We start from the raw sequence: 12,272 nt of genomic DNA, 5'->3' as shown, positions 1-12,272 counted from the left end.
TAGAAAATCGACGCAGTGTCTAATGTTCTCAATAGGTCATGGAGAATCAATAACAGAATCCGCTTATGAACAAAACAGAAATTACGAAATTAATAAGAGGAAATTTTATGTATATTATGAAATTAAGGGATGTTAAATACGCTTAGACAATGTAGTATGGACACTGGTATCCTTTCAAAATAGAAACAAGAAATTTCTTCATTCCTGGTTAAACTCCTGTATTTGTGTGATTTTAATATTTTTAATATTTGTATAATGACTTGTAAATTTACATGTACTATCATATATCAGCTGTTCATATTTCAAAATGTGCGACACCGTAGTAAGCATTAGTGAGATTGCAGATACAACGTGTAGATTAAAAACTTACTTCGTAAATCCAAACATAGGTTGACAGGACTTCATGTTTTGCGTCCTGCAAAATAAATGAAAAACATTGTGAGTTATGGCCAATAACACGAAAACAGCAAGAATTACTTTCCAGTTGCTCTCATGATTATAGTGTAACTAACTCGTGCAGGTATGGAGAACAGTGCAAAGGTTGTCAAGTATCACTGAAAGTTTTCCACAGGAAATCGAACGATACTTACAACGAGGCCGGAAAGTCTTGAATTGTTATACGGTATTTTCAATTTACACTGTACAGATAACGGCAACCGTTGACTCAGTACCACTACGGAGTCCCATTGTGCGATATATATATCGTCAGTTGGTATGTATTTATATATGTTTTAATAGAGTAACAGTGCAATTACTGTTACAGAGGGAAGTTAACTTTATAAGCTTTAACTACGAAGATGTGGTGCTATTTCCCTTTTTTATTCATAATAAATTAGCAACTTAATACAGGCTGCTGCTTTTGAATATCAATAACCGTTTTAGTAATGTTCAATAAATAATTGATTATGTTTCCTAATTGGAATAATCAAAATACTTAATTTTCAAATTTACATAATAACATGCGTGTTTTATATCACATTCTAACGTGGCTGGATTTGCTTAATAGATAAACAAAGAAGAAAGCCAAGTTCTGTATATTCTGCTATATACCAGGTTGACGTGCGAACCGGTAAGCAATCCTTATGTCGTCAAATTGCAGCAAGACGACCAGCTAATTATTACAAGCAAACTTTTTATTAAAATACTTCAATGATCATGTAAGAATGAAAACAATAATGGTCTTCTTGGTGTTTGTCGTCTAATTTACCACACACTTAATTCCTGCGCATGTAAACTATGAAAAAAACTGTCAATTTGAATTTCTGTAAATTTCGAAAAAAAATACTATTTCGCGTACTGTCTGTTTTCCAAGGAATTTATGAGTATATATATATGACCATCTTACATAGTGCCACGACAGACTGTAGATGAACAGTGTCTTATGTATGGAAGCTACATATTTTGGACCAGATGCATTAATAAACTAGGATATGATCAGTATTGTTACAGGGATCCGAGAGACCGATCGCCTGTCGGGCATGGACCTCGAACCAGTCACTGGTATTTTTCTTTTGAAGGATATTGCTTACTTGTCTACCTAGTGCATTTGTCAGCATTATTAATATTTTTCTTTAAACTTACAGGGCATTGGCTGTATTACAGGGAATTACATGGAGATTTGCTTCAATGGGACAAGATGTTGGTGTTGTTGTTGTTGATGATGTATCATTTTATTTATTTTGTTTTTCAATTTTATAACATATTTCAAGCTTTCCGTTTCGGCCGTCTATAGGGACAACACTCGTACATTACTTGAACAACACAAAGATTGAAAAGTAACAAACCAGTTCTAATATTTGGTTCAGGGCTATCGCAAACTGCAACTCTACATGCATCCAGGCGTGCCTCACTGGACGGGAAATAGAATTGTAACCGGATGTAAGGTTCTGAAAAAGCATCCTTTCACCTCCAGTTAGATCTGAAAAAAAGATGAAGATTCAAGAAGGAACAATTTATACGATGTGACTCCACGGTAAAAATAATCCATAACTCACATTCGTTGCACAAAGCAAGCATTTAAACTTAATTCCGACCGTCAGCCACAGCTAGATTGAGAAGAATTACTGGATTAAAAAAATCAACAGCTAAAAAATAGGAAAACGCTTGAAGAAAGAAAGTTATTAACGATCTGTTAAATATTTTTATTTATACAATTAATGTATGTATTACATAGAACTCTACTCTTTTTAAACACCGTTAAGTTAAAATGGAAACTCCAACGTCAATATTTTCCTTATTAGACAACTGACTATAAGCAGGCACTATAACCAGATATTTGCATGACATCTGTAGGTCCCCCAATGTAAAAATGGTTACAAATATGAAAACAGTCAGATTTGTAAAATAATTTAACAACATATGCAAAAACTATCCAACAGCGTGAAACCTAGTTTTTCTAAATGTGAAATAGACGCTGGTCACATGTATCATAAAAACGTCACAAATGTAAAAACATCGTACTGGTTACAAATTAAAAAATATATATATTCCTACAAATGTAAAAACGATTTTGAAATGTAAAAAATACAGCAGAGCAAAAACGTGCTTTAAAACAACAAGTCTTCAAATACACCATGTCTTCGCCACTGACGTGAACGTTGTTTACCGGATTTTGTATAATTATGTCTTGTTCTTTAATAGCTAAAGTCTGTACAGTTTAGCATTTTGGACGTCGCTTGTGTCATTCTTTTGTTACAAGATGTCTGTATCAATTTCATAAGGTGCTTTTCATACTATTGTGACAAACATTATACATTAAAGAGCCACCACTACAGAAGTGACATACTAATAGTACAGTCACAAAACAGGTATACTACAAAATGGCAGATGGAAAATTTAAGGCCCTGACTTAGTAATTATATCTTCACAACTTAATCTGCTTTTCTTTTTTAGCTGTTTTTATTTAGTGAATCTTTTTAAGGTTTTAAAACAATGTTACATAAATGTTTCACATCGTAGAGAAACGGCATATGACGTAAACTTGACTAGATAAACCAAGCACTGTACATACTGTTACATTACTTCCATAAAATGGTTAGATAGTGAAAGCACCCAAGTAGCACAGATCAACGGATATGACGGAACAAGGGTTATGGCTCCGCTGGGAATAATTTAATCAGAACATGACGATAATATGCACAACTACGCTTCACACTAATCACTTGTGAGATTTGGTGAAATTCAGCCTAATTGTTTACAGCAAGTAGGGTAAACACGGTAAAATATGACAAATCAAGGGCCACACCTCTGCCTAAAATGACTGAACCAGAACATACCGTGTGATATGTATAACTAGGATTAGCACTTATAAGTTATGTAAGCCTTAGTGGATATCTGCCCAGTGGTGTAAGAGAAGTTGAAAAAATATCATAAAATTTGACAAATGAAGGGCAATAACTCAACCTTAAAATCACATAACCGGAACATGCCAATAATAGGCATAATAAGAATTGTCATTGATCACTCCTGTAAGATTTGGTGGTAATCCGACCTATTGTATAAGAGAAGTGGCTAAACATCATAAAACTGACTAAATCAAGGGGCACAACTCTTCTGAAAAATATCGAACAGGAACATGCCTAGAATACGCAAAACTAGGCTTTGCAATAATCACTGTGAAGTTTAGTATAATTCCTCCTAGTAGTATCAAAGTAGTTGTCCGAACAAGGTAAATACAACAAACCATGGTCAAAACTCCACCGAAAATCACTGAACCCACATGTCAATAATATACTCAATGAGGCTTGGCACTGATCACTTCTGTAAGGTTTGGTGGATATCCACCCAATTATATAAGAGAAGTGACCAGAACATTACAAATTTTATGAATCAAATGCCATAACTTCGCTAAAATCATCAAATCGGAATATGCCGACGATATGCACAACTAGGCTAGGCTTCACTCTTGTGAAGTATGAATCTGTCCTGACAGACAGACGAAAAGCACTAAATTAATATGTCTCCCACATACCTCTGAATATGCATGCCAGTTTTCAAAGTAATGTAGCAGAAAATTGTCACTAGAATTGTTAAGGCTCTTCTTTATTAGTTTATTAGAGGGGTTCCACTGTTAATAATGATATAACTATTGCACAATACATAGAGCTAATTTATAATTGTTTCTACTTACTGCCGAGGAAGGAAATGCTTTTATTAAAGTAAAGATGGGAGAGAAAAGTTAATAAGTTTGATTCTCAGAATTCTGGTTCATGCACTTTGAATCCATCTCATTGCCGTTGTTTCAATTTTAACTTGTGTTGAACGGATGTACCATTACAATATCCCCTCCCGTTCCAAGAATCGTCCTCTGTTTCAGTAAATAAACAACACAGTATTTGGTGGAGACAAAACTTTCAAGGTGACTGCGAAAAACTGTTGCTACATTTGTTGGAATATGTTTTTACATTTTGACCAAAACAATGTTTTTACACTTGTGACGTTTTTATAACATGATGTGACAGCATCATTTTTACATTTAGAACCACTAGGTCTCACGTTTGTGGAAAGTTTTTACATATGTTGTTAAATTATTTTATGTTTGTGACTGCTTTCACACTTTACATCATTACAGACTTGATTAGGCCTGTGTCCTTTATATAAATTCGTAAACGACGATATTTTATAAGCAATGGAGTAATCCTCATTGTGTTTAGGTATATAATAAACAACACATTGAATGGCAATGTCGTTTCGTAAGTGGTTATTATAAGCACTCCTAAACCAATATTGGCAAATCGTGCAAACCTATCTTTTAAGTCGGGTCCGCCGTTGCCAAAAAAAGTGCATATTATAAAATATGCTGTAATATCATATATGTAACAAAACTGCATAGGACAGAATCCTGGTTTCCGGATTTTCATCGGTGCTAGAAAAACTCCGTCTTACGCCCTAGTAGAATAGGTATTAACTTAAATTTTTATGTAATGCAGGATAAAATGCCTTGATATTTGCGTTTTAATCATTATTAAAGTAGAATTATCGTTTGAGAGTATTATGCAAGATTACGGAAGAACTCTTAAGTTGTTGTGCATCTTAGAAACGCGATGCCAACATGTCTGTGTAAGGACGTATGTTGTCTGAAATACTAATTAAAATTTCCTTCCAATATTTCTAGAGAATGATATGGAATAACAAGGGGTTAATCATGTTGGTCCAAACTGTTTGTATTAAAATGTAATGAGATTATATTTCTTTATGGGAATAAATAACCTGATGTTTGCAGTATCCATTTTCTGCAGTTGTCTTATATCAATGGCATCCTTAAGCTGTTTGAGACGAACCTCAGAGCTAGTAAAATCTTCAATTCTGAGAATTATTTGAGTTACATTTGATCGCCACATTTAGCCCATGTAGGGCTTGATTAAGCAGACAATCTCACTGTCATTACACACCTCTTGATATTGCAAACATTCCAAAATAACTATTGAAGGATCATTCAAATTATTTCTTAAAACTTTAACATGTACGTAACGTGATATGTCATGTTAATTTAAAATGTTTTACGTATTTCATGCAATGATACCGTTTAAATTTGATAGAGATTGAATGAATACTAGGTATTTTCAAATTTATTCCGCAGCTGATTATGATGATGATGATGATGATGAAGATGCCACTTATGCTTGTGGATGATAGGCGATGATGATAACGATGCCGCTAATGTATGTGGTTGATTGGTGATAATGACGATGCTGCTAATGCTGATGGTTGATTGGTGATAATGATGATGATAATGACGATGCCGCTAATGCTGATGGTTGATTGGTGACGATGTTGATGACGATGCCGCTAATGCTGATGGTTGATTGGTGATAATGATGATGATAATGACGATGCCGCTAATGCGGATGGTTGATTTGTGACTATGATGTTGATGACGATGCCGCTAATGCTGATGGTTGATTGGTGATAATGATGATGATGACGACGATGCCGCTAATGCTGATGGTTGATTGGTGATAATGATGATGATGACGACGATGCAGCTAATGCGGATGGTTGTTTGGTGACAATGATGATAACGATGTTGCTAATGCGGATGGTTGATTGGTGATAATAATGATGATAATGACGATGCCGCTAATGCGGATGGTTGATTGGTGACGATGTTGATAACGATGCCGCTAATGCTGATGGTTGATTGGTGATAATGATGATGATGACGACGATGCAGCTAATGCGGATGGTTGTTTGGTGACGATGATGATAACGATGTTGCTAATGCGGATGGTTGATTGGTGATAATAATGACGATAATGACGATGCCGCTAATGCGGATGGTTGATTGGTGACGATGTTGATAACGATGCCGCTAATGCTGATGGTTGATTGGTGATAATGATGATGATGACGACGATGCCGCTAATGCGGATGGTTGATTTGTGACTATGATGATGATGACGATGCCGCTAATGCGGATGGTTGATTTGTGATAATGATGATGATGACGACGATGCCGCTAATGCGGATGGTTGATTTGTGACTATGATGTTGATGACGATGCCGCTAATGCTGATGGTTGATTGGTGATAATGATGATGATGACGACGATGCCGCTAATCCTGATGGTTGATTGGTGACGAAGATGATAACGATGCCGCTAATGCTGATGCTTGATTGGTGATAATGATGATGATGATGACGACGATGCCGCTAATGCTGATGGTTGACTGGTGACGATGTTGATGATGATGCCGCTAATGCTGATGGTTGATTGGTGATAATGATGATGATGACGACGATGCTGCCAATGCGGATGGTTGATTTGTGACTATGATGATGATGACGATGCCGCTAAATTAAATGCTGATGGTTGATTGGTGATAATGATGATGACGACGACGATGCCACTAATGCTGATGGTTGATTGGTGACGATGATGATAACGATGCCGATATTGCTGATGGTTGATTGGTGATAATGATGATGATGATGATGATGACGATGCCGCTAATGCTGATGGTTGATTGGTGACGATGATGATAATGACGATGCCGCTAATGCTGGTAGTTGATTGGTGATGACATGATCAAACATAACACTTATCAGATGATGACGTGTTTTGTTCTGTTGTGGTGGAAATGTTCTGGAAGAAAAAGATGATGGTGTTGATGACGATGTTGATGTTATTTGTCAAAGTAAATGACATGTTTGTAAATGTTATGTATGTGCTTTCAAAGCGTTCATGTTATCACAATGAAAGCACAATGAAGGTAAAACAAATTCGGTATCAGCATAATATTTTCATTACTTGTGCCTGACATTCTGAATTTTCTGAAATTTGACGTGTTTTGTATGTATTGTACATGTACCTTACTCATTCTCCGAAATACGAATCAGTCTTTGTTCACGCGTGCACAAGTAAATTCCTGTGTTTTAGCAATACCTATTTTATTTCTTACAAATGGTTTCGCGCAAACTTCTGCGGACAAAAATATGTTATGTAAGTGTTCTGACGATGACAATTTACATGTAATTTGTCAGAAGAATTGTCTAATATGCTTTGTCATAGTTACATACGTGCCCAATGTAGTTACATATATAATATGGTTACATAATTACGTGCCCAGACTTGTTCAAATGTAGCTCTGTTTGTTTAGTATCTGTTGCCGTGGTCATTTGTAAAATGTTGCATTTTACACCTAATGCTAGGTCTATGACTGCAATGAGGAAATATCTACAATTCATTAAAAAAAATTATGTTATGTACAAAAATATACAGTGCCTCACCATTAATTGTGTTTCCTTTCAAGCAAATGGCAAAATATGACAATATTCCCATTGTTATCCATGGTATATTTGTTTTGTCAGCCGCCATTGTCTGTCAAAGTGGACGATTTCGCATTTTATTTCCTACTGTCTACACAAGAAGACTATCCAGTTTGTCTCTGCCTCCCTGGAATAGTAACAAACCAAAATGAAAAACATCAATGTTACAGTTGTTATGTGCATATCTTTCCCCATTATGCTTCATTTTATTGTTTTATACTGATGACTCTTGAGACATCATAAGGCATCCGTGGCCGAGTGCTAAGGTCTCTGACTTCGAGCCTCACTCGGGGCGTTGAATTCTTCATGTGAGGAAGCCATCCAGCCGGCTTACGAAGGTCGGTGATTCTACCTAGGTGCCCGCCCGTGATGAAATAATGCACGAAGGGGCACCTGGTGTCTTCCTCTACCATCAAAGCTGGAAAGTCGGTGCAATGTTAAACCAAGCAAAATAAATAAATAAATCTTAAGACATCACGTATGTCAATAAGTTACTTATCTTCTATGGTTTTCTAGAAGGTTCCATCAACAGAGTGTTAACATTATTTCCAATTTTGGTATTTGCAGAATCTTCCTTTTATTCTTGGTGATACATGAAAGTGCTGAAACCTTCCATGATGCTGTCTGAGGACAAGGCAGAACCTAAATAAGATCTTATTGAAAAATCTTCCTGTATTTCTTCATAATAAAATATTACCAGCTTGGACATTTAACATTTGATTTACATTAACAGTGTGGATTTTGAAATCTATCTTTAAATAGGATTTATGTTCTTTGGATATACTAAATTCAGTTTGGATTCTGTGAGGAATCTGGAATTAATAGTGATTGGATTTAAATTGACCAGTTCAGGATTTGGACTTGCACTTTAGGATTGGACTTTACGACTAGTAAATATTATTAAGGTATTTGAATTGCTACTTTTCATAATAAACTTTGTTATTGTGAATAGTTGCTGGTTCGTTTTTCCGTTACCTTTAGCTATTGCTATCCTTAACACAGTTAAATCATTAGGAGCATTTTAAAGAGGGCGGACAGACTTCGGCGATTTATTCTGGTAGTGTTCTAACGGGGGAAATAGAGATTTTTACATTTTTATATTCATCTCAATAGCTGCCTGTGTAAACAGATAAATCATTTCATGCAGTTAGATTGGTGAGATTTTCAATAACACTATGTTCTGTTTGTACGATAAATGTGCTCGTGGTAAACTCATAATAAAGTTATCCGGCTCTGTAACTCACTTTCTCGAAAACATTGTAAGAGCATTATATCGAAACGTGTAATAAGATTAATTTAGTTTCTTATTTTTTTATTTGAAAGCACATACATGTACACACACATGCACGCACGCACGTACGCACACATACACCTTTTACTGTGATATATTTCAAGACAGACACGCCTGATCTGAGGATACACAAAGCAAAACAAAATTCCTTCTTGAATAAAGACATTATTTTACTAACAAGAACATATGTTTTAGCGGCAAGGTGGTATTATTGGCATTTAGGTTACAGATCATTAAAAAGTTCGGCGAAAGACAATTATTTTCTTTCATCAAGGGATGTAAGTCTGTATTTTCCTCTGATATAAGACTGATTAACTAATTGTTATTTGTGTTTCTCCCTAAATCAACACATTGTATCTCTTCTCAAACTATCGGGCTACATGGAGCTTTAGATTAACCGAAGAATCACGCAGCATAATGCTATATATTGTCATCTCATATTTTGTCAGCGTATCATTTTCTTCACCTAAATAATAATAATAACGATAATGATAATGCTAATAATAATAATTGTTATTATTATTATGTTGATGATGATGATAATGGATGTAATAACTGTTACAGTAATAGAAACAGTAACAGATTTTTACAAAATTAACATAAGAACAACGTTGCCTTTTCCTTTAATCCACAAAAATAATTATGTTAAAATGTAAACCCATTGAATGTTAGTTCCAAACTTGTAATATTTTGTTTTGAAGAAATACAGGGACGTTTTTCAATGTTAACACCTTATTTATCAGCACTTAAGAAGGAACATTCTAAAAAAAAACATAGAATATAAATAACTTATTGACACACATGATGTCTCAAAACTAGAACAGGTTAACAGTAAACAATGAGTCGTCAATATAAATAAATAATAAATTGAGCATAATTCTATTTTCTATAAAAACATTAAATATTACAAAACCAACACCACAAATAAACTGGATTAAAGAGAACTCTGTAGAAAAATAACAAAACAAACATCTGTTTTAAAATAAATATTATTTACGGTATGAGGAAATGAAAACTGCGGGTTGTCAGTATTGCTGATATGTATGCTAAACATGTTTCCCTAATTACCTAGTATCTAGTTAACAAATGAGATCTCGATAGCTCTGATTTGTTTTTACCCTAAAAAAGTGATATGGAACGAAAGCTGAAGTGAAACTACTATTAAACAAACCGGAATAGTAATCAAACATTAAAATGGGGGTTGGCAGTTTTTGACAATGATATTTTGACAATTTCTACTTGGACAAATCAGTGCCACCAAAGTAACATTTGTATTTCTTTCAAACTTTATTGTCCAACTAAGGTTTACATCAAGTAAACAACATAAGCATCATTTTCATAGTTATACATTGGATAACGGCGGCATATCATATTAACAAATTGCAGTTCAGTGGAGAACGACAAACATAATATATATAGCAGTCTGATAAATGTATGCAATACTACATAGCATATCAAATGGTGATAATGTATGTGTTCTACCAATGTTCCAATAAATATATTAGCGTAAAAAGTTCTTAATAATTACATCGACATATATACTTAATTTGTTCAGTACAGTTATATTTGTGCTAGAAAACAATTCTTCCAATTTGAAAAAGTTCGGATTAACATAGTAATAGCGTTTCAAATACATTTTTCTTTCATTAATCAATTTTTGGCAAATAAAAAGATAGTGAAATTCATCTCCTACATCATTATTACAAAAAGTACATTTTCTTTTAGAAGATGATATTCCCTGCCATCCTCCCCTTTTCTACGGGTAATCTATGGTTTCTAGTAAAAAAACGCATAATCGATAGACTACGTCTAGATGACAAAAGATTGATGTAAGCGCTTCTATGAAAATTAGTTTTAATAGTTTTGTAAATATTAGTGCTTGGTGTACTTTGTATATCAGAATTCCATTTCTGTATAAAGTTGTCTCTACATTTTTGACAAATTGACTCAATCAACCATTTGTCATTTAAAAAACTCTGACTATACCATACACCCGAACATAATAAATATTTAATATTGTCGATCCACTGGGACCTTACAGTACCTGAAATATTCTGACGAGAAGGCTTTCTTTAACGGTTTCAACTAAAGGCATACATGAATAACGAAAAGAGTCCGCGCCCTCTGCCGGACTTCCCTTTTTGACGAATCGGAATTATTTCATTATCTTGGTATAGATTCCTTAAGGGTCAATTGAGTGATCGGGCCAACCGCTTCAGATAAGAAGGCTTTTAAAGTTTATTTTTTCCGTTAGCATGGCAACCAGAGTTCCAAATAGAACTCATTTCTTTGAGAAAAAAAAATGGAATGAAGACTACAGAGGAACATTATTGTGAAGTTTAGACGAAATCGTCCTAGTGGTTTGGGAGAAGATTTTGTTAAAAGAAAATGTGTACGACAGACGGTGAGTACCACTGGTACTTTGCCCCCAGCTGAACTAAAGCAGTGCCTTTTCTCCCGTTGACCTTTTTTAACCCATTCTGACCGTATGGAATGTTCATTACAAGACCACTAAAACTCTGACTAGGGTTATGTATATTAAGTAAAAAACGCTTTTAGATTTGGCACAGTGACGTTTTTACTCTAGATATCCTAATTTCGAACTGATTAAGCTAAAAATAAAAAATAAAAAAGATTTATAACAATATTCTTTCTTATCATTTGAATAACCACAGTCTAATTATAAATAAAGTTTAAGAATGCCTACTAACTGAGGGAGTCAGAGTTCAATTAATAACCTTTAGTTATATAAAAAAAGGATCAAATTGTTAAAACATTTTTTTTTACTGTAACAGTTATTTGTTACTGTTTGAGATCCTTGCATAGTTATACTTCAACGAAATTATGAACATTGATAATATATTAAGTTTAACCAGCAATGACATTTCATCTTCACCATAATTATGATTATGTGACCAAGTATTTTAGATACTATATAAAGGGCCGTTTCTGCATTGTTTTGCCTTTTCGATATTGATATCTCGGGAAAAGGTAAATAATTCCATAAACTTTTAACCTTAATAAGAATTTTATATAAAATACCCATTCATCCTAAGGCTGTTTTTCTCGTGCTTGCTTTTTTATATTTCTAGGATATCGGGGACATGACAAGACAAAAACACAAGATTACATGAATACACAGACGTCCACCTTTAAACAATGTGCCACCTTTGCAGGGCAAAGATTCTGGAGCTATCTGTCGTTTTCATTATCA

General features: G+C 34.4%; 1 protein-coding gene across 4 annotated transcripts in view; it reads right to left on the bottom strand.

Moving 5' to 3' along the window:
• The window catches only part of LOC123566573 (neuronal acetylcholine receptor subunit alpha-5-like), a 51,032-nt gene that overhangs the window by 6,342 nt on the left and 32,418 nt on the right, over positions 1-12,272 (bottom strand). For 3 of the 4 annotated variants that reach the window (XM_045360803.2, XM_045360805.2, XM_045360804.2), the window contains exons 2-4: positions 7,729-7,894; positions 1,785-1,918; positions 371-415 (exon numbers count right to left, since the gene is read on the bottom strand). In XM_045360803.2, coding sequence (XP_045216738.2) covers positions 371-415; positions 1,785-1,918; positions 7,729-7,816 — 267 coding nt within the window. In that variant the 5' untranslated portion in view covers positions 7,817-7,894. Of the gene's footprint in view, positions 1-370; positions 416-1,784; positions 1,919-5,208; positions 7,085-7,728; positions 7,895-12,272 lie in introns of those variants that run through there. The other variant, XM_045360806.2, reaches the window with a different exon arrangement.

The sequence above is a fragment of the Mercenaria mercenaria genome, chromosome 8, assembly GCF_021730395.1.
Source record: "Mercenaria mercenaria strain notata chromosome 8, MADL_Memer_1, whole genome shotgun sequence".
Classification (NCBI taxonomy): Eukaryota; Metazoa; Mollusca; class Bivalvia; order Venerida; family Veneridae; genus Mercenaria; species Mercenaria mercenaria.
Note: the sequence above shows the minus strand (reverse complement) of the source record. Positions and strands in the feature narration are given on the sequence as shown.